This window comes from Canis aureus, chromosome 3 (assembly GCF_053574225.1).
Source record: "Canis aureus isolate CA01 chromosome 3, VMU_Caureus_v.1.0, whole genome shotgun sequence".
Taxonomy (NCBI): domain Eukaryota; kingdom Metazoa; phylum Chordata; class Mammalia; order Carnivora; family Canidae; genus Canis; species Canis aureus.
The window spans coordinates 72,554,573-72,578,687 of record NC_135613.1 but is presented as its reverse complement, the minus strand read 5'-3'; the positions used below and the strand labels follow the sequence as shown (position 1 = coordinate 72,578,687).

The 24,115-nt window shown below is 38.4% G+C and overlaps 1 protein-coding gene and 1 pseudogene across 9 annotated transcripts in view; one reads left to right on the top strand and one right to left on the bottom strand.

Annotated features, from left to right (window-relative positions):
* Positions 1-24,115, top strand: part of SIK3 (SIK family kinase 3) — a 245,268-nt gene that overhangs the window by 157,053 nt on the left and 64,100 nt on the right. For all 9 annotated transcript variants that reach the window (XM_077893645.1, XM_077893651.1, XM_077893649.1 and 6 more), the window contains exon 4: positions 8,882-9,043. In XM_077893645.1, coding sequence (XP_077749771.1) covers positions 8,882-9,043 — 162 coding nt within the window. The remainder of the gene's footprint in view (positions 1-8,881; positions 9,044-24,115) is intronic.
* Positions 10,511-10,610, bottom strand: LOC144311603 (U6 spliceosomal RNA; annotated as a pseudogene).

The window sequence follows — 24,115 nt, the reverse complement described above, 5'->3', positions numbered from 1 at the left end:
GCTCTTACTCCTCAGGTGTCATCTTCTGGGGTCTCAGCTGAGGGCCTAGAGTAGTCACGGAGGTCTCTCCTTTTGAGCTGAATTTGAACTCCAACATCTCCTGAATGCTGTGTAACATCTAAAAATTTCTCTTTAGCTTTCATTCTCCCATCAATTTTTTTTCTGCTAGACTTCCCAGAGTCTTGTTTTTGCACATGGGAGTTGACCAGGACTGTGAGTGGAATTTCTGTGTAATTGTTGGTGTTCTTCCTCTGCTGCCTTGCCACCCAAATTCTAGCTGCCTTATTAGCTTCAAACTCTGATCTCATTCCTCTACCCTCATCTACTTCTCTGCTTGGGCTCTGTCTCCCTAGGTTGTGCTTTGGGGTAAATAGAGGGCTCACCTCTTATACTTTCTTTCTCTGAAGAATAATAGTCTTTTGCTGTATGTATATATGCAAACAGTCCAACTTTTTTTTTTTAGGATTCTATTTATTTATTTGGGGGGGCGGGGAGGGAGATTGAGAGCACAAGCAGGGGGAGCAGGAAAGGGAGAAGCAGGTTCCCCGAAGAACAGGGAGCCTGATGCAAGACTCGATCCGAGGACCCCGAGATCATGACCTGAGCCAAAGACAGGTGTTTAACCAACTGAGCCATCCAAGTGCCCCAAAAGTCCCAACTTTTATACGTGGTTAAAGTGCAAGAGTAAATGAGTAGCAGCTACTCTTCCATAATCAAAACTAAAGCTTACAATACCATTTTTACACCCAACAAAATTAACAGCATTTTCTTACTAATAAGCGGGCATGTTTAGCTTTCTCCATTTTGTCTCCTAACAGCTTTTTATAGTTTGCTCAATCCATGTTGCATTAAAGTCCATATATCCATTAAGTTGATAACTGTCTCAAATTTTGAGACAAATTTGTTACAAATTAGTAACAACCATAACCCTCTCCTGCAGACACACACTTATTTTCTATGCCATTTATTTGAAGAAACTAGATCATCCTGTAAGATTTCCCACATTATAGATTCAGATCCTTCTTGTGTCATTCAGCATGTTCCCCTAGCTCACTAAGTTTTGTAAAGTGGTTTAGTTAAACAGGCCAGTGTGGGGGAAATGGGGGCAAGAATACATTGTCTTCCTATTGCATCATCTCATGAGTTGTGTAATGTCTAGTTTCCCCACTTGTAGTGATATATAAAGTTTTATAAAGTTCTTATAAAGTTTCCCATCAGCCTTTGACCCAGTGTCTTAGCCATAGTCACTCTTCTTATTTAGTTGCTTAGACACATATTCCATTAAAAATTGCAATATGGTGATTTTCTAATTCTTTCATTCTTTCTGCATTTGTTAGCTCTGATTCTTTTGTAATGAATGTTGCTGTAAACTGTTTAGAAACTATAATAAAGGCAAAATAAGTGCTTAATTCTTTTCCTTTATGTTAAATTTCAGAATGAATTCTGCTTCTCACTCTCCTCCTGCTCCTTCCCCCTGCTCATTCTCTCTCTCACTCTCACAAATAAATAAATAAAATCTTTAAAAAAAGAATGGTATTGTAAACTTTAGTTTTAATTATGAAAGAGTAGCTGATACTCAATTTACTCTCCTACTTTAACCACCTATAAAAGTTGACTCTTTGTAGACATTGAAAATACTGGTGACCAAAAAAGTTGATTTTTATTTGTAATATTATTACGAGTTTATGAGTTTTAATATATTTGATGTGTTTCAGTCCCTTGAGTTGTTATCCTTTGGATGTTCGAATTATTCCACTGAGCCAGCAGGAGCCTCTTGAAGTTGACTCCTGTGTCCTTTTGACATGATCCCAGTAATCTTTGATAGCTTCCTTGCTTTTAGGTAATATATTCCAGGCTTACCCTGAACATTTCTTGTATCAGACCTAGAATCAGACATGTCTTCTAGGAGCTGTGGTTCTTTCAAGTGGAAAATAGCATGTAGAGACCAGAAACTGTGCCCTCGGGATGCTTATTACTGTCATTGTTTGGAGGCCTTTTCAGGGCACAGAGGTGGGAAATATGTATTTTTTATATAGAGAGGAAAGTAAAACAGGAGCTTGTCATAACATTCCAATTGAATTTAAGATTTTAGCATTTTAAACTTCTTGAATATTATGTATTTATGTCATATTTCTCTTATGCTGAAAATTGTGGTTCCAAATGACTTTAGTATAATTACGTATTTGATCAAAGAGAATAAGGGCAAAATTGATTCAAAGCAATTCCAGTATTATTACAAATACTGAGGAAACTGGTTCTTTTTGTTCCATTAATGCAGAATACTGTGTCACTTTAAAAAAGTATTCTCTGAATGGTTATGGCCTAGCTTAACTTACAGCTAGGTTCATTTTTTTCCAGTTTGATTTTAGTTTTTAGAAATTACTTTTTCTTCCGTTTGATTCAGTTGTGAATTGTTTGAGTTACTTAAGACATTACATGTTTCCAAGGTTAAAGCTATAAAACAAGGTACGTTCAGGAAAGTCTCGCTTCCACCCCCTTTTTTTATCCCCCTATAAGTAACCATTTTTAAAAAATTTTCACCTAACATTACTTCTTTTAGAAAATCTAAACAAATGTACCCATGTGTACCCATGTGCACATTAGTATTTTCTCTCCATTCCTGCAAACCAAAGCATGCTGTATTTTCCTACACCTTGCAGAGATTCATAGATAGAAACCCATTGTGAGCCAAGAAATCCTAGTCTACAAGAGAAGACAGACATGTTAAGACATAATTGTAATACAGTTGTTCACTATATTATAGAAATATGTAGAATAAATGCCATTAGACACAAATTATGTAGCATTTTCTTCTAGGGTAGGTGAGTGGGTTAGGAAAAGCTTCAGATAAATGTTCTTTGAGCTGGTTTTTAAAGAATGAGCTTGATATGAAGCCTGTGGATTATCCTAGGAATCAGGGATAACGTCTGTATCACAAAATTAGCCAACCCGTGTTTGCTGGTATATGGGTGTAGCATGTAAAACATTTGCACTACATAAGAAGTGTCTGAATAACATTCTTGAAAGGCCTTTTGGAATATATGGGATTCTGTTTCACAGGCTGCCTGGGCTTGATGCTTAGTCCAGAGGTATTTTTTTAAGAAGCTATAAGAAAATAAATCCTCTGTTATACATTAATGTGAAAGGACTTCATATCAGAAGAATAGCCTATTTTTGTTATAAAGATTTAACATAAAATAGTACTTAGTTTACAAACTTTGTTTAGTGGAATAATGAAGAGTAAAGAAATATGTTTTTATAAAAGGTATATAGTCTTTTCTCTGGTTGATATTCCTTGAGTTAACCCGTAAGTATGAAGCATTGATCATACATAGAGCATTCTTTTGTATGTAGTAAGGAGGCATAGGAAACAATGGAAATAGTTCTAGTTTAAAACTTTAAGAACTAAGGCGTGTCTTGTGACTATGTTTCACAAAGAAATTGTGTTTCCTCAAGACTTTTAAGGAAAAAATTTAACTTACTTGGGATAGAAGAAAATATGGTGTGCTTTTTGTTTTTGTATCTGCAGGAATACTCAGTACCAAGAAACTCCAAGTCATTCCATATCATGATTGCAATGGTCATTGCACAAACATACATGTGAGAAAATGACATAGGACTGTACTCATGTTGTACCCATGTCAAAGTCTGGGTTTTGATATTATTCTAGAATTATGTAAGATTTGCCCATTGAGGGAGAGCGGATGGAGGGTACATGGGCTCTGTCCGTACTCTCTTTGCAACTTCTTGTGAATTAGTAATTACTTCAAAATATAAAGTTTTTAAAAAGTTATTGCTCTGGTTGTTTTGAGAGTGGATCATAGGCCTCCAAGGACAGAATCGAGGGTATTAGGAGCATTCCGATGAGATATCACAGTGCTCCAGAAGGGAAATAATGGCTGTTGGACTAGTTTGCTGACATGAAGGTGGGTTGGAGATGGGGTGAGGGCTCATTGAATGCTGGGTATGTTTTGAAGATAGAGCTAATAAAATCTGCTGATGGGTTGGATGTGGGTGTGGGAGAAAGAGAATGGGGTGACAACAAGGGTTTTGGCCTGGAAGCATGAAGAAAAAAAGATACCGAGGAGAAACAGCAACAAGAAAAGAAGGCTGATGTGAGGTAGTTGGATTCTTGGCAAGGAAAACAAAGTAACGAACCTCCTTCCTCCAGCCCCTCCTTCCTCCAGCAGGGTGGTAGCTTGGGGCCTACATGGGTTAGGGACAGGATGACACTGAAGTGAGTGCACTCTTGTTAACCTGCTCCCAGGCAGCTGAGTTCTCTTGGCCTCGCCCTGGCTCTTTTGGAAAGAAGCATTTGTTTAATAAACAGGAAGTCGTTTCCATGGGTGTAGAGAGAAGAAATGATAGAAGTGAGTGGCAAAGCACAGAACTGCCAGCTGTGGTTAGCTTGGAATTGGCAGAAGTCTTCTCAGGTAGCCACCTAAGCTTAGCACACAGGCTGCTTCCCCGCCACCCCGTTCTGGACTGGGCTATTTCTTTATCAAAAGAAATGAAAAATTTCTGCCCTGTTGGTTGACCTGCTGTCAGAGCATATTCATTTTCAGCTAGTGTTTTGGATCAGTTGGAGTCATAGACTCAGCAGACAAATGGAGACACTGTCTGTTTATAGTGGAAGAGTGACTTATTTTAAGAAGTGTTGGCTCCCCACCACCATCCCATTAGTGGCGTGCCTCTGACACTCCAGTGAGGCTGGTCGAAGGAAGTTAAGACCGCCTTATGTGTATTTTCGCTCTTTGAAAGGTTCGACTCTAAAATGTACCACAAGATATTTCTTCCTGAGTCAGATTAGGACAAAATTACAAGTAGGGAATTCTGAAGCAAACTTTATATATTTACTTGCTCTTCATACTTTTACACTTTGGAATTCATTCCCTCCATTTCTAAGAATTCTCTTCTCGAGCTATATGCATCCCCCCACCACCACTGTGTCACTAGCTTAGCTTCTTCCTACTTCATGAGGAAGAGCAGTTAAAAAAAGATGAAAGAAGTCCCTTGCAAAGTGATTTATGGCAACTGGAAAGTCAGAAAGTCATCTTCAACTTCTTCCTTTGGATAGAAACTTGACACAGGAGACTTGTATTCTCCCTTTAGCAGAGAGTCACCTCATCCTTGTCTTGTCTGAAATGGTTGGAATGAAGCTGTGATAGAGAGGAACTTAACATTTGCCCCAGAGATAGAGGGACAGCTAAATAGATAAAGAGTGCATCATTGAAGAGAGAAAGGGGTTGGGGCTGGTACAACAGATGAGTAACTGGAGAGGATCTGGGCTCGGAGGCTGGGGCCCAGGACCTGGGATCCTGGCTGCTGTGTGAGAAGTTCAAGACTAAGGGTACAAGGTGGTATGGCCCTCAGGATTTAGGAGAACTAGCTCACTGAGCTGCCTGGAAGAAGCAAGACAATTCCTCAGGGTGCCTTTCCACTGAGGTTTATCCAGACAAGATTTAGAATGTATCTTACTCTGAATTCTGAGTGGTTCTGGAACCAGTTTGTTTCATCTGTCTTCTGAAATTACCCCAGTATTTATTCAAATGCTGTGACTTTTTGTTAGGTCCAGGCCGGGCTACTGCTCTGAGTTTCTTTGCTGGAAGTTAAACATCGCTTTTGAGCTTGCAGAGTTTTTGCTGCCTGCCTATGGGGCACACGTGAACATAAAGCAGCCATTTGTCCTCGGGCAGCTGAAAGGCGGTTTCAGCAGGGACTGGAAACCACTGCAGGCTGCTGGCTTCCTGGCACACCCACTAGCCCCCATAGGTTTGCTCTGAAAGCAAACTAACAGGGATGGGAGGTAGCGGCGGCGGCAATCAGATGGGCAGAAATAAAAGCAGAGGCCAAAAAGTCTGAATGACAGGGAGCCATTAAGGTGGTCCTGTACTGTACTTCTCCAAAGCCGAGAAAATGTAAACGTCAAACACAGTAACTAGGAAAAAAGATCTGATGCTAGCAGCCAGCACTTGAAAAAAGTGATTTGTATATCTTTATATTCATAACTATAGGGATACTATAGGTGTCTCTGGGAAAATACTATATAGCTTAAACTCTTACCCAGGATGCTTTCACAAATACCTTTTAATTAGATCCATGTAACAGTGACATTTGATATATATCATAATTACCTTCAAGCACTATTGAATCCTGAAGAACCTTAGGATCTATTAGCTAAATATTTGAATATTCTCTGTTTAGATACTGAGTGGACCTTTTTAAAAATACTTTTTAAATGCCCTTGAAAGTTAAAGTTATATCGTATAGGATAACTCCCAATCATTGTACAAGTTTATTTGCAAATATGCTATCCTTTCTTTGGCCATTGCGTGGAACAGGGTTTCTTTCTGCTTAGCAGTTCAAGAGGTGGGGATATTGGCAGTATAAATGATTTGTCCAAGGACAACCAGAGTGTCATTGTGGAGATAAAACAGGACTAGGCTGCATTCCACTAGCTCCTGGCCCGTGTAACAATTTTGAGAACTTTGCAATCATTTTAGGAAAACAAAGTACTTAGAAAATATAGTTGTTTTTTTTTAATGAAAGAAAATCACTTATTTTGGAAATCACAAAATTAATCATTCTGTTGTATTTAAGAAGCTCTTTGATGTGTTCTGGTAATTAGTATTTACTGCCAGACGAATGTCTCTTGGGCATTTTAATTAATGGGTGGCTTGGCCAAATGAGCTTCTGATGGTAAACCTTCATAAGGGTTTATTTTTATGTTTCTCAAGAATAGCTGTCTCTTCAAAGCCCTTTAATTAGACAAAGTTTAGCAGCTAAAACATATTATTAGAATAATTAGGCCTTGGGTTAAGAGGAATAGGGGGTCAAAGGAGCAGGTACTGTTAGAGAGGATGGAGTCTTAAAATAAAACCTAGCGTTGCATGTTTGATGGATGTCCACTTCTTTAACAGCTTATATTAAGTGACTCTCCCTAGTTAGGGACTTGGTGGTGTTTAAAGTTCATTTGACAGATCTCACCAGAAGCGTAAATACACCAGAGTGCGTGCTCGTTTATCACTACCTCTAAACTGTAGAAAGTGGTATTCTTGTCCTTTTAACTTCTAAATGAAGACTTCCCATTTTCTCTTTTTTTTTTTTCCTACTACACTGGTCATCTTGGCTGTAATAAAGGATAGCCTTTGAGGGAAATGCTTCAAGAAGCTGGGGTAGAAGCCACTGATAACACCAACAATTACAATAATTCTGTTGAAGGGTCTTTCTTAATAGTTTCAGTGATCTACAAGACGTTATTCTTAAAATTACTGTAGTATTTGATGCTAAAGTTTTATGCTCTTTGTGGTCAGAATGTAGTTTGAATTATTTGAAAATCTGCTGTGTAGATGGATTGTCATTTGGCTCCCCTTCTTTACACCTTACCCCCATTTCTTGTCCTAAGCCCTCAATCTTGGTGGTCAATACTAGTGCACATGTTTTATCTCAGACTTCCTCTTTGTGATGAAGAAAAGATACATGTGACTGGTCCTGTGGGTGCTCGCCATGGTGCCAGAACAGTTGGGTAGGATTATTGAGATGACTATTGATAAACAGTAATATGCTTATTTATATTGTCTGATTTTTCATGTTCCCACTATCTCAGGATGCTTGTGATGGCAAGTGTGTCCTTGTCCCGTCTAGATGAGTTAGGTTAAGGATAGTGCTAATGAGACCATTGGAAGTTTTCAGTAGGGCAAGTTGTATCACCAGTGTTTCTAATCCCATCAGTTGTTATGATCTGGATATGTTATCAATTAGATGAAGAACTCGGGTTTAGGATTCATTGGTTCAGTATAAACCTACTGGCAATGTTAGAAAAAAGTATTTAATTATATTGGTAATTGGTAATTAATGGGATTGGCTCTGGGTCAGTCAGTTCACTTTTTTTTTTTCCAGTTCACTTTTAAATATTGAAGATAGCTTGATTTATAGTATCACAAAGTTCATCACATGGAAATCTTTTGCTATAGCTTAGTTAGTCCTATTACCAGTGAAATCATTTCATTGAAAGTGGTAGAGGGCAGCCCCGGTGGCGCAGCGGTTTAGCGCCGCCTGCAGCCTGGGGTGTGATCCTGGAGACTCAGGATCGAGTCCCACATCCGGCTTCCTGCATGGAGCCTGCTTCTCCCTCTGCCTGTGTCTCTGCCTCTCTCTTCACTCTCTCTGAATGAATAAATAAGTAAATCTTTAAAAAAGAAAAAAAAAAAAAGAAAGTGGTAGAAACTTCTCTTTGTTTTCTATTGTTATCTACAAAAATAGTAACAGTTTAAGAAATATTTGAAAAGCACATAAATGCAGATGGAAAGATAGAGGCATATCCTCTATGCATTCCAAGTGTAATCACCAAACAAATACATTTTTAGATTAAGCTGTAAAACTTTGTGAAAGCAGAAGAGAGATTAGCATAGATGGGCTCCTATATAAAGCCGTTTCTCCCTTAGCAGTGACTAACTTCTCTCCTCTCGTCCCCAAAATGATTGATTATTGTGACTCTGCTTTTTGACTCATGCTTTAGCACAGGAAATATTGCTGATTCTTATCTTCAAGGGTATGTTTGCTGTAATCTCTTACAATGGAGATAAGAGAGAGGAGGTGTTGAATGTGATGATTCTCAAAAAAAAAACATCATAACCCTCAGAACTCTTTTTTCTTAGGGTAGAGGATATGCAGTCCTCTGCATACTCATGTATGCTGAAAACAGTCTGAGCACTGCTTGCTAATGGGCTTCTATAGATGCAGATCAGGGCCACAAGTTGCCATTTGCTTGTTTCACTTCTTCAACTGTTCATCTGGTGGCCCCCTTGCATCTCTCCTGGAGTCCACCTTTTGAAGTGATACCGGTGTGCAACATAACTGACTGTGCTCTTTTTCACCGCAGACCACCTGGTGGCCCATGGCAGAATGGCAGAGAAGGAGGCCCGTCGGAAGTTCAAACAGATTGTGGCAGCCGTCTATTTTTGTCACTGTCGGAACATTGTTCATCGTGATCTAAAAGCTGAAAATTTGCTTCTGGATGCCAATCTGAATATTAAAATAGCAGGTGAGAAGTACATCGAGGATCCCTCAAGGTTTTTGAACAAGGGATTGTCTATTCCCATCTATTCAGAAAGAAGTATTGTGAAAATAAGAGATTTGTTTGTGTGTGGCTTGAAGATTGATAAACCTTCAAAACACACTGATGTTATTTTTCATGTAATATTAGATGGAACTAGGCTGGGGAGAACAGAAGAAAGGGGCGATATTTAAAATTCTCTTATGTTGGTTGACAGTCTCTTTTAAATAATAACGAATAAAGTAGCATGAAGTGGAGACAACAACTGCGGAACCTGTGTAACCTGTCAGGCTTACTTGGGGAGGTTGATGTATGTCATCACTGAAGGCTGTAGTTTTGTGAGAATTCAGGAGGAGCAAATCTTGCATTGGTGTAAAGGCACTCGACCTCTTTGTTTCCTCAGATTTCACTGATGGTGCCTAAGAAGCACTTTTCACTGCCTCACTCTATTCCTCCTTCAGTTTCAATAAACTCTCAGCATTTGCCCAACCAATACAAGCTCACCACCTATTGATAGAAGCAAGTGACTGCAGTCCAGACAGAAAGTATACATCTGACAAGAACCCAGTTTTGTTTTCCTAGTTTTCAGTATTATATTGTGGGTCCCCCATGTAACATGCAAAAAGGGGAGGGGTCTCCTGTAGAAAACTGAAAGACAGCTAGGATATAGTTGCCTGGAAAGTCAAGATGAAAAGCATTTCTAAGGACTTTCCTCCTTAAAAGAGTGGGAGTTGTGGGTTCAGATTTATTTTATATGTTATATACAGGTCAGAGTTACCTACATGTAGTCTTTCAGGGTGGTAATCCTGCTGACTATTTTGTGTCGATAAGTTGAAATAAGTCTTTCCAGGCTCTCCTTTCACATCCTTGGAATGCCACTTAACTCTTTATTTATCTAAGTTCGGCTGATGGATGCACTGTTGTTCAGTACTTTTACAAAGTTGTAAGTTCTCTGCGTCCTGCATTTGCCCAGTATGTAGTAGACAGGAATTAGATGCTTTCTTTATCTTACATAAAATCACATTTTTCCTTTGTCTTTATGTCTGCTTTATATTCTCCAAAGTCCTCTAGATGCTAGCAGTTCCCACACAAGTGGGTAGTATGGAAAGACTGGTAATTTCAAATCCTCTTTTGTAATTTTTCATTCTAGCTTCATTTAAACTAATAGAAATAACATCTACTAAGCTTCACAATCCTTAAAAGTATAATAAAATGTTGCATTAATTTCCTATTTTCGCTGTAACAAAGTACCACAAACATAGTGGCTCAAAAATACAAATTTATTGTCTTACAGTTCTAAAGGTCAGAAATCTGAAATGAGTCTTTTTTTCTTTTTTCTAATGTAGTTAAATTTGTTATTTTAATCCCAGTATAGTTAACATACAATGTTATATTAGTTGCAGGTACACAATGTAGTGACTCAGCATTCCTGTACATTCCTCAGTGCTCATGATGAAAAATATGGAACACTTCACGAATTCACATGGCATCCTTGTCCAGAGGTCATGCTAGTCCTATCATTCCAATGTTAGTATGTGTGCTGCTGAGCAGGCACCTGAAATGAGCCTTATGGGGCTAAAATCAAGGTATTGGTAGGACTATTTCCACCTGGAGGCTCTGAAGAATCTATATCCTTGCTGGTTTCAACTTCTAGAAGCCACTGCACTCCTTGGTTCTGGTCCTTTCCACACAGTACTCTGCCTCATGCTCCCATCGTCACATCTCCCACTCCTAATCTGATCTTCCTGCTTTCCTCTTAGAAAGACCCTTGTGATTACATTGAGCCCTCTCGGATAACCCAGAATGATCTCCCCGTTGCCCAGTCACATCTGCAGAAGTCCCTTTTGCCATGTGGGTCACACTTCACAGGTTCCATGGAGTCACATGGATGTCTTCTGAGGGGCTTTTATACAGCCTGCCACAGATGTGATTGGAGGGTTGTTTGGATTACTGATTAGGACAGTGAGTTAAAAGAAGGTCCTCGTTTTCTTTTACCGTTGTGTTCTACCTTCATTGACCAAAGGCTAAAAATCTTTTTATGCTTCCCTGGTTCTTGATTTTGACTTTAGAACCATTTTGATTTAGTTACAAGAGATTAGTATGGCTCTTTGTCTTCATATTGAGAAACCAAGTGTAAAAGCAGGGGTCAGTGATAATTGAAATTAGAAACACCACTGACAAACACAGGGTAAGGAGATTTTTAAATGCTCTTCTTTGTTAATAGTAAACAAATCCATGTAGTCACAATAAGAGTCTCTACCTGCTGGTGTGTAATTACAGACTCGTAGGAATGCTGGCAGCCCACTGTGGGCTCTCTGCGTTAACACATATGGCGAGATTTTTAAGTTCATTAACCCAAAGTCTGCATTTTTATTGTTTGTTTTGCCAAGAATAAAATAAATGAGCTGCTCTAGTTTTGTGCCCTGCTATAAAATCTAACATTGTCTTTCCTTGTACATTATTTTTTTTCATGCTATAATTATCTTGTCATTCTCATTTTCTCCGCCGCCCCCACCCCCACCCCCTGCCACCACCATCACCCATGGTTTTGCTTTCCATGGTTTCAGTTACCCATGGTCAGCTGTGGTCCGGAAGCGGTGATCCTCCTTCTGACGTATGGTCAGAAAGTCAGTAGTAGCTAGCACTATGTCACAATGCCTACATCATTCCCCTCACTTCATCTCATCACATAGGCATTTTATCACCTCCCATCACCACAAGAAGAGGAAGGGTGAGTACAGTACAGTAAGATATTTTGAGAGTGAGTGACCACATGCACGTAACTTTCATCACAGTATATTATTATAATTGTTCCATTTTATTATTGTTGTTGTTAATCTCTTACTGTGCCTTATTCATATATTAAACTTTGTCATAGGTGTGTATGTATAGGTAAAAACAGAGTGCATATAGGGTTTGGTACTATCCCAGTTTCAGACATGAATTGAGGGGCTCAGAATGTATCCCCTGTGGATAGGGGGACTCCTGTCCTCAGTTTCTCAATCATTGCCTGAACTTTCTTTCTGACACGTTCTCATCTGCCAAGTTGTCTTTGAACTTAGCAGGCCAGTGGGAGAAACGCTTATGGTTAAAGCCGACCACGCATGACTAATTTTGTTGAGGTGGAATGGATGGCTCTGACAGCATAAGGTCAGACAATTAATGCAATCAACTTTTTATTCTAAAAGCTAAAAGTAACTTCAGGATTTCTGATTTTCTGGTCTTTTGATGAGTTATTATTAAATCTCACTAAGAAGGAAACTACTAGGCACGAAAGAAACACGTGAAAGAGAAAAAAGTTTTGTTGTTTTATTTAAAATATTGTTAGTCTTTGGGCAGCCTGGGTGGCTCAGCGGTTAAGCGCTGCCTTCAGCCCAGGGTGTGATCCTGGAAACCCGGAATTAAGTCCCACGTCAGGCTCCCTGCATGGAGCCTGCTTCTCCCTGTCTGTGTCTCTGCCTCTCTCTCTGTCTCTCATGAATAAATAAATACAATCTTAAAATAATTTAGTCTTAAGCACCTCATTTCTAAAATCATCGTATGTTACAGTGTCAAATTAACATGGGATTAATAAAAATTCAGATTAAGAAATTCAAGGAATTCATGTTTTCCTTATGCCAATGTTAACCTCAGTGGTTTGTTTTGTTTTGTTTTGTTTTTACCTAAATGGTTTTGATGAAAAAATGATACATCCTGTTCAAACATAGAAGATGATGAATAAGTTGTTCTGGGGATGTTTGTGTTTATGTTGACTTATATACTTTCTTATATGAATTAATGTGGCAATTTACATCTAACCCTTGATATTATAAAAATCTAGCTATTAGAAAAGCCTATGCTAGCCTTCCTCAAGGGAATATGTGTTCCTTGGACATGACAGGTACATTTCAGTTGCAGATATTTAAAAATGCAGTGGTTTAAGTAAGAGTTTTCATGCTTAAATTCTTATCTCTGAATTTTTGTTCCAGTGCTATTTCTAAAGCAAATGAAGCCCAGATGAATAACTCTGTTTTCCTTCTGGTTTTAGAATGGCAATAGCAAACTCGTCTTCTCTAGAATCCTTTAAAAGATGTTTCTGTTATTAGAGACCCAGAAGAAACATTGATGATTTTCAGAACAAAAAACTTTATTTCTGAAAGGCAAAGTTACCCAGTCTAGAACTGAAAATGTGTAGTGATCATCTGGAAATGTATCTGTTATTAACAAAGGCTCTTTGCTCAAGTGTCTGGGAGAGAGAAAGGAAGTATAAGACATGACTCCTGCCTGAAAGAATTATAGTCTGTTTGGGCAGCAAATGCTTACACTTTTGGAAAGTTAAATAGCACCAGAATTACACTTGATGTGTGTATGTGTGTTGTATGTATATGTGTGTATGTGTGTGTGTGTGTATATATATGTATATATATATATATATATATATATCACTTCACAAAGCATTTTCACATATATTATTTAATTTCATCATATTTGGCATGCAATATGGTTTATTTAGAAAACATTAGAGGTTCCAAAAGACACATCTTCAACTTTCCAAAACTTTGAATTCCTTGTAAAGAGCACTCGTGCAAATCCTTTTCACGTAGAGTTTGGCACCAAGAAAGAATAGGATTCTTGGCCTCTAACCCTTCACTTTTTTGTGCCTCAGACATGTGAGGATCCACAGAGGAGCAAACGAAGAGTGGGGGAGGCACATCATGGCTCTCTTCAGCAGATAGCCTCCATCACTGGGTGACAGTGTGTTCAACAGTGACCAAATTATACTTTGATACAATAGAAGAGATGTTACAAGGCACGCCATGATTCATTATCACCTTAATTATATAGTTTAATTATGACAGAAGTTCAGAGGATGAGGAAACCACTTTAGTTTGTAAAGTTCCATTAAATTGTAAATGCCACAGGGACTGTAAGCGTATCCTGTTTGTTGTTTCATCCCCATGGCGGAGCACACGCCTGTTGTATAGTAGGTGCTCAGAACTTTGTTGATCTGAACTATAGACAGTGGTGATGAGGGCATAAATGCCCTATTCAGGACATAGCATTTGAGGTGAGTCTAAAGGGTGAATCAGATTCTTTAAGGTGTAGGTGTAGAGGAGAGAATTCTAGTAGGATTCGTCAGTCAGCAAATGTTAATAAAGCACCTGCTATGTGTGGGCCCTGATCCATGTACTGGGGATATAGTGGCAGATGAAGTTGTAAAGTCCCTTGGTACTAACACTCTAGTTCGGGAGATATATAGTGAACACATAAACAAATAAGCCCTCATAAAATCGAAAATGTGCTAGAACAACTTGTGGGAGAGAGAATGCTTTTAACCAGGATAGTCCAAACCTTTCAGGCTGAAGGAAGGGCAATGAAAAGGCCTGAGAGAGGTAAATTTAATGTATTTGATAGGGTAGGAGAAAAGTTGACACGACTGGAGTTAATAACTAAAGGGGGATCTGGAAGAAGATGGGGTAAGAGAATTGGCAGGGGCCAGTTCATGCGGAGCTTTATGCACGAGGTGAGGATTTGGGATTTTATTTTGGTTGCAGTGGGAAGCTGAGTTGGAGAAGTATGGGCAGCAGTAGAATACGCGTGGCATAGTTGCAGAAATATAAAGTGGCTTGGCTGGAGGGAAGGTTCAAACAGGGGAGTCGTGCCTGAGAAGGTGGGAGAGAGAGCTGTTTATTTATAGTAGACTGTGAAATTGTTTGAATACCAGCCTTGATAAGTCCAATTCAGGATGGATAAGGAAAAAAAGATGGGAGCAGGAGGAAGCACAGGAGAGGAAATAGGGGGTCAGTGCAAAATGGTAAAATCCTACATAAAGGTATTGGTTGTAGATTTGAAAAGGAAGACGAGGGCACCAAATATAAGAGAGAGCAAATGAAGGGTGTCTGGGGGTTTTAACCAATAAACTATCTGGGCTAGGATGAGGGAATTGCCAAAGATACATGTAGAAATTGAGAAATCGGATTTTCTTATTGATGGAATATATTGAGCTATCAAGGAAAATGGTGTTGTCATATTTCTAATGCTATTTGAAAGCAAATTTAATTCTTGTCCCCAAAGATTAAGTAGAGAAATGTCTATGTTTATAAAAGACTGCCTAAGAAAAGACCAAAACGTAGCTGGCTTACTCCCTGAAGCAAACTTATCTGAAATACTCAGACATTATGAGAATGTTTTGAAAATTGTGGAAACTTTTTTTAAACCTAAGGAAGTTGGAAACTTTTCTCTGTAAATGTCGACTCCCAGAATGGCCTCCATGAGATAGTTTCCACTCCGGTGTTATTGTTTTAGTTGGCAGTCAGGCGACAGCAGAGATCTGAAGTACAACTACAGCAAAGCCATGTTTTGGAAAGAATTTCCAGAGTGCATGGATCTAAGGTACTGTGGAAATTTTTCACCTTAATGCAGTGAGATCTAGACTAGTTCATTTTTTGAAAGTGAGAAACTAAAGCATTCTGCAGGTCCAATGACCTTTCACCTTCAGTAGGAATATGCTGAGAAACGATTATTGAGGGGAAAAAAGGTGGTGAACTTTGGCTTTCTGAGAACCCTCCCCCAGTGTGGTAGCTGAGAATGTCCCTGACAGCCCTCAGAAGGTGGTTATGGATTTCATCACGTCAGTCACAAATCTTATGTCCTGATCGTAACACCTTTATTTAGGTTATCTGTCAGTGCACCTCCCTGGTTGACAGGTAATGAGTTGAGACCCAGAGAGGCCATGTGACTTTCTTGAAATCATGTCATCGCACAACCTGGGAATCCCAGTGCCTCAATGTCTGACCCACAACTAGAAGATGCTAACAACTTTTATGTATGTTGACCCTTGGGAAAATACACTTTGGAAATTCTCTCTTCTGCATCCTGTCCCTAAGACTGGGGCTTTAAAAACAAGAAACGAAAGCATCTTCATTGGGAAGGTGTTTTTGGTACACACAGTATGAAAAAATTCTAGAGTTAAAATGAGCAGATTTTCGTTAGTCATGGCTTTAGGTTATAAGTGAGGTCTTAATGATCTTTAAAAGTGACTGCATCCTGCTAAGATCAAGAAAATGTTCTATTTTCTATTTACAGGGCCTCACTCACAAGAGCTATGTGACACGTACAGAAGCATTGCTTCTCAAATTCTCCCACTGTGGTTTCCCTAACTTGGAGGGTGATGAACTCAACACAGGGCAGGGGGCAAGTGTGGGATAGTTTGGCTAGTCTGGAATGGTTCAGTTTTTAGATCACATGCTTTATTTTTAAATTCATACACATTTTGTGTTCTCCTCAATGTCATATTACATTTGTTTTAACATTAAAATTATTCAACTTTATTTAACATAGAAAAAAATTAATGTTCCAGGAATATGTGTTTTCTTTAGCCTTCACTTTCACATAACTCTTGGCACCCTGCAGCATTATGCCTGGGGACATATAAACATACACTAGTTCAAGAAACTTGATAATAAAAAATTTCTTCCCCAACTATAGGTTCCTTTTACACAAACTTTTGTTAATTGCAAATAATTTGGTTGGAGGATAATCAGAAATCAGTAAATCAAGTAATGATTCAGGCATCTCCCTGCCCCCTCCTTAAACGGAATAGTTTGAGAGCCTCTGAGAGTAAGTCAAGTGAACCCACCTGTTAGCAGGCAGCTAATGTGAACATGCTTGTAACTCAAACATTCCATTTACTGCTTAGGTGAAGCCGTTGTTACCATAGTAGTTTTTTTTTTTTTTTAAAGCTCTTATTTTTTTTTTAATATTTTATTTATTTATGACAGATACAGAGAGAGAGAGAGGCAGAGACACAGGCAGAGGGAGAAGCAGGCTCCATGCAACCGGGAGCCCGATGTGGGACTCGATCCCGGGTCTCCAGGATCACGCCCTGGGCCAAAGGCAGGCGCCAAACCGCTGCGCCACCCAGGGATCCCACCATAGTAGTTTTGACCAGTATACAGTTTTTCTTCCTATTTTGTTAAATTCACATCTCTAATGAACCATTGGACACTAGAAAGCATAAGGAACATGAGTGTAAAAATTTGGTTAATAAAAATAATAATGTAACAGTGCTTCAAGACAAATTTTACCCAGTTCACGGATTGTTTTCATTTGATTACTGCTCTTATATAGCACATCAAGATCTTTCTAGGACTTCAAAAACCACAATTTTATACACAAAGACACACACACAAATATGCACACACCCAATATCCCATTTGCTTTATTAGGAATAAAGACTGTCCATGTTCATAATGGTTTTTTTGCACAGAAGTTCTAAACTTGCTTACCCATTTTACTGCTTGAAACAAAAACGTGAAAATTATTCAGATAAACAAGCTTATTATTTTTTTTAAATTCAGTTAGCCGGGATCCCTGGGTGGCGCAGCGGTTTGGCGCCTGCCTTTGGCCCAGGGCGTGATCCTGGAGACCCGGGATCGAATCCCACGTCGGGCTCCCGGTGCATGGAGCCTGCTTCTCCCTATGCCTGTGTCTCTGCCTCTCTCTCTCTCTCTCTGTGTGTGACTATCATAAATAAATAAAAATAAAAAATAAAAAATAAAAAATAAATTCAGTTAGCCAACATGTGGTACATCGTTAGTTTAGTTTCAGAGGTAGAGGTCAGTGATCCATTAGTTGCATATAACACCCAGTGCTCATCACATCACGTGCCCTCCTTCATGCCCATCACCGAGTTACCCCATCCCCGCCCCCAGCAACCTTCAGTTTGTTTCCTAGAGTTAAGAGTTTCTCATGGTTTGTCTCCCTCTCTGATTTTTTCCCAGTTTCCCCTCCTTCTATGATCTTCTATACTGTTTCTTATATTCAACATATTTGTTGTTTGTTCTTAGGTTCAAAAATGTAAGTATTTCAAATACCATCTCATGAAAAGTTTTTGGCTATTTCAGGCATTATAATCTCAATATCTATGTGTCTTCCCAACTAAATATGACCTAACAATTTTAAATTAGAGAGGGAGACAAACCATGAGAGACTCTTAACAATAGGAAACAAAGGGTTGCTAGAGAGGAGGTGAGTGGGGTAACCGGGTGATGAGCATTCAGGAGGGCACATGTGTGATGAACACTGGTTGTTCTTTGCAACTGATGAATTATTGAACTCTGCATCTCAAACTAACGATGTACTACTATATGTTGGCTAATTGAATTTAAATAAAAACTAAATTAGCACTTTTAATTTAAATAAATAAGTGAGTCACTTACAAAATGGGAAGTTGTTTTCTTAAATGATAAAATGATTAAAAAAAAAAAAAACCAGGTATGCTTGACCAATAACACTATATAAGTTTCAGCATACAACATAATGATTCAGTATTTTTATATACTGTGAAATGATCACCACAATAAGTTAAGCCTGGGACACCTGGGTGGTTCAGGGTTTGAGCCAGCTCAGGGCGTGATCCCAGAGTTCTGGGTTTGAGTCCCACATCAGGCTCCTGCAGGGTGCCTGCTTTTCCCTCTACCTCTGTCTCTGCCACTCTCTGTGTGTCTCTAATGAATAAATACATACATAAATCTTAAAAAAAAATAGGTTAAGCCAACATCTATCATTTACGTAGTTACAAATTTTTTTTTCTTGTGATGAAAACTTTTAAGATCTACTTTCTTAACTTTCAAATATGCAATATAGTACTACTTACTATAGCCCCCATGCTGTACATTATACCCTCATGACTTATTTTATAACTGGAAGTTGGTACTTTTTAACCACCTTCATCCATTTCACCTACCTCCAGCCACTGCTTCTGGCAACCACCGGTCTCTTCTCTATATCTATGAGCTTGTTGTTGTTTTTTAAAGAGTCCACATATAAGTGAAATCATAAGGTATTCATCTTTCTCCATCTGATGTATTTCACTTAGCATAATACTCTCTAGTGGCAAGATTTCATTCTTTTTTTTTTTTTAATTTAATGGCTGAGTAATAGTCCATTGCATGCACACACACTGGGTGTTCCTTATTTATGCATCCATCGACAGACACTTATATTGTTTACTTTGCTACTGAAAATAACGGTGCAGTGAACATGGGAGAACATATAGCTTTTGGAATTAGTGTTTTTATTTTTTCAATTGAATACCAAGAAGACGATTTGCTGTGGATCTTATGGTAGTTCAATTTTTAATCTTCTGAGGAACCTCCATACTGTTTTCTACAGTGGCTGCACCAATTTATATTCTCACCAATAATGCACCCAGGCTCCCTTTTCTCTACATCCTCACCAACACCTGTTATTTCTTGTCTTTTTGATATTAGCCATTCTAACAAGAGTGTAGTGATATCTCATTGTGGTTTGGATTTGCATTTCCCTGATGATTGCTGATGGTGAGCATGTTTTCATATACCTGTTGGCCAACTGTATGTCTTCTTTGGAAGAATGTTTTTTTCAGATCTTCTACTTGGTTTTTTAGTTTATTGTTTTTTGTTATGTTTGCTATTGAATTGTATGGGTTCTTCATATATATATATATATATATATATATATATATATATACACACACACACACACACATATCATATATATTATCAGATATGTGATTTAAAATATTTTTCCCACTCAGTAAGTTACCTTTTCATTTTGCTGATGATTTTTTGGTAAATATAAATATTACTTATAATGAACTTTTATTTTTTTTATAATGAACTTTTAAATCAGATTTTAATAATGTACTAATGTAGAATGAGATACTTTAAAGTTACTTTATCATGTTATACAAAAGTGACAAAATTAGTTTTTACATTTCTTTCCTTTTCCTAATTTTCTTTTAAATTCTTTTTTAAGATAGTATATTCCTTTGAAAGGAGTTTGTTAGTCAAAAAAGTTAGAAAACACTGGATATTTGTATGGTTAGATAGGTTACCGTCCAAACATAACTTTGTAGATGGGGTTTGGGTGTTTTGTTTTGTTTTGTTTTGTTTTGTTTTGTTTTGTTTTGTTTGTTTCATCAAATTGTGAGATTCTGAACTCTTGATAGACTCTTTCAGGAAAGCCTCTCTTCTCTATTATATGCCATTTGTGCCTGAACTTTCCCCGAAACTCACTCCCTGGCTTATAATTATACAGTTAGATGTGTAATTGTGTTGTGTGTCTCCCTCACAGGACTGTTTCATGAGGCCAAGGACTATGTGTGTTTTGTTCACCTTAGGCCAAGAACTCATTAGTGGTCCCTCAAAAACTTGGGGAATACCCTACTCCGGTTACCATATTTGCACATTACCTTTTAGACAGGTTATTTATTTTTCAGGTGTTTGCGCTCACATAAGTTATGTTTATCCTGTTAGCTTTAATTTAAGAGGGTATATTCTTACCTGTTTTTAATTTCTTGGGGACACCTTAGAAGTTCTGTGATAGTTAGATCTTTTCTCCAAAAGTAGGCTTCTACTTATTAATTAGACCATACGTCTTAATTTTTAATTTGGGAAACATTATTACTATACCTATATACTATATTTCCATTTGATATTTTTAGTGTCTGTTGAGTGTTTAAGGGAACTTTGATTCATCATACTTCATAAAAGGCACACTAAAATTTTGTATAGATGCTCGCCTGTCGATATTGGAAACTTACCTGATTGAAGGATTGGACTTTCATTGTTCTAGTGATAGGACTTTATGACTGTAATAGTATGTATTGGATGTAGTCAAGAATTCCAATGAATATTGTTTACAGGTCTTACAGAAAGTGTCTCATTATAGCTCTTTCCTTATATGTCTATTCAGTACTGAGCTTGATGAAAAATCCTATGTCGAGGAGAGGGTTTTTGTGTGTGTGTGTGTGTGTGTGAGAGAGAGAGAGAGAGAGAGAGAGAGAGAGAGAGAGAAGGGTTGGGGTAGTGCTATCTATAATAGAGCGAAAGGGTTTGGTTTATTACCTCATTCAAAAATAGCTGAGTTCAGTGATCCTAACTGCTAAGGTATTTTAAAGCTTTGAGAGAAAATTTGTAAGTCATTCACTGAAAATGCCAGTGTAATGCTGGCCCAGCATTTTTATTTTTAAGCTTTCATCTTCCACAAAGATAGTATTAGGCTATATAAATATATAGTGCTAGGAAGTTGGGGAGGATCAGAAGATTCGTAAGATTAAGCGACAGATATGGGGCAGTCCTGTATATGATAGCACCTGCAACAAAATGGCACTGCACTGCTTCTCTAATACATTTTCCGGAAAGTAGATACAATGTTTCAATCTCATGCATAGTACCCTCTCCCCTGATCTAATTCTGACCTGCCCTAGTTTCTTGAACTAAACCAAATATCCCCCTCCTACCACCAAAAAAGAGCTGATTACTTGATTTAGTCTCCCCCCCCCCCCCCCCCCCCCCCCCCGTGAAGGAATTTCTCTTGTGTATAAATGCTCAAGCTGTGAGTCAGTAGTTTTTGGCATTACTTCTCTATTAGCTCCTAGTCAGGAAGTTCAGCCAGGGGTTGGAGTGATTGCTAAACGCTGAGGACTTCCCAAGACCCATTTTTAAGAGTGAACTAATATTGTGACTCCTGGGAACTTCGAAGCTCAGCCTTCTTCACTACCGTAATTCTGAGATTCACACAATTGCCTCTTGTCTTGCAGAATTCCAAGTAACACTTTTGGGTCACATGATTTCTGGCTAGTAGTATTGTATAGGAAAAGCAAGATTGGTTCCTTATCAGTGTCATGTTCCATTTTACAGCCCATGTAACAGTCTAAATCCTGTTTATGTACTGTTCTTTCTGGAATGTTGGTCTTTGGTTCTTTGAGTCATTTCTAGTGAGAATACCTGACAGCTTGTCTCCTCCACCCCTCTCATGCCCTGAGTCTACTGGGAAATTAATCAAGGGCCAGAATTATTTCTGTCCTTAGTCTTTGTAATTGCAAGTGCGGAATTAGGGTTATGAGTCCTCAGAAGCTTTCAGGTTTTAAAACGTGAAGAATCTTGTCGCCATGTCTTCTAGTGAAGTTGTTTATTTAGCATAAATAAACATTTTCCTGTTCTACTTTGTTCCTCTGCCCCTTCCTTCTGAGCTGTTTACTTATAACAGCAAGGAAGGGAAGCACAAGTCACTCTTGGGGGAGTTGGCTGTCAATTTTAGCTGCACTGTGTTACCTTAACAGACATGGTGAACATTGGAACCAGCTGTGTGGGCTGTGCCTCATATGTTTACATCTGCTTTGCATTGCTCCTTGGTCAGCCAAAAAAGAAGTCAAGGGCATTGCTCTGAAGTGGTGGACCGAATAAGAAAATTTCCTGTTGCAGTCATCCTGAGTTTTAAATTAGTGCCACTTGTTCTTTCCTGTTTCCCCTTAACCACATAGACATACTCTGTTGATGATATACTTACTTTTAGGGAGACAGTATCACTATCCTATAGAGCTCTGGGCTCCTGATCTTGCCCAGAACAAAGAATTTCAAGTCTCAAAATTGACAGTAAAGCTCTGGTATTTAAACCATCCCTAGAAGACAGACATATGGTTCAAATTAAAGTCTGCTGCTCTGTATTATGAGAAGGGGGATATAAGATACCATTTCAGCCTGCAGACAAATGCTAACCAACCAGGGTGTTGGGGGTTGGAAAGAGACTTAACAAATTACGTTAGGAGCCACTTGTGAGTGGAGAAATAAATGGCCATAGGCCACATGAAGAGAACAGCTCCGCCCATATGGCTTCTGTTGTGTGGGTGTGAGTATCCATCTTAACCAGTTTCTGCTGCTGTTTTCTTCTGTAACTCTTCAGAATATTCATCATTGTAATGTTGAATCTGTAGAGCATAAGTCTTTCCCATTGCCAATAAACAGAGATATAAAGTATCTTTACGGGCATCTTTGTACCTGAGAATTTTCTGAAACTATTACAAAATGTTCATCACGATGCATGTAGTTACCTAATGTGACCATACAGTGTTATAATCTCAGTGACTGTATTACCTATGCTGTACTTTTCATCCCTATAATTTATCTATCTTAAATTGGAAGTTTGTAACTCTTAATCCCCTTCACCTACTTCACCCCTTCCTCTCCTCCCTCCCCAGTTCTTCACATTCATGGGTATGTTTCTCATTTTGTTGCTGTTTGTTCATTTGTTTGTTTTGTGTTTTAGATTCCACCTATGAGTGAAATCATGTATCTTTTTCCTATTTGACTTATTTCACTTAGCATAATACCCTCTGGGTCCATCCGTGTTGTCACGAATGGCAAGATTTCATTCTTTTTTATGGCTGAATAATATTCCACTGTGTGTGTGTGTGTTTGTGTGCGCACACGCGCGCGCACGTGCACACACACACACACCACATCTTCTTTATCCATTCATCCATTGATGGAGACTTGGGCTGTTTCCATATTTTGGCTATTGTAAATAATGCTGCAGTAAACACAGGGGTGCCTATCTTTTTCAATCAGTGTTTTTGTTTTCTTTGTGTAAATACCCAGAAGTGGCATTACTAGATTGTATGGTTTTTCTATTTTTGGTTTTTTGAGAAGCCTCCATACTGTTTTCCAGAGTTGTCTGTACTGATTTACATTCCTTCAAACAGTGCATAAGAGCTCCCTTTTCTCCACATTCTTGCCAATACTTGTTGTATCTGACTGGTGAAAGATGATATTGTGGTTTTGATATGCATTTCCCTGATGGTTAATGATGTTTGACATCTTTTCATGTGTCTGTTAGCCATCTTATACCTTTTTGGTAGAAAGTGCCTATTTAGGCTCCTGCCCATTTTTAATAGGATTATTTGGGGGTTTTTGGTGTTGAGTTGTATGAATTCATTGTCCATTTTGGATATTAATCCCTTATTGGACATCCACTTTGTCAATGTCTTTTCCTATTTGGTAGGTTGCCTTTTCGTTTTGTTGATGGTTTCCTTTACTCTGCAAAAGTCTTTATGTTTGATATGGTCCCTTTTGCTTTTGTTTCTTTGCTTGGGGAGACATATCCATGAAAATTTTACTAAGGCTATTGTCCTTTAGTTTACTGCTTGTGTCTTCTTTTAGGAGTTTTATGGTTTCAGATCTTATAGATAGGTCTTTATGTAATCCATTTTGAGGGTTTTTGTGTGTGTTTGCATGGTGTAAGAAAGTGGTCCAGTTT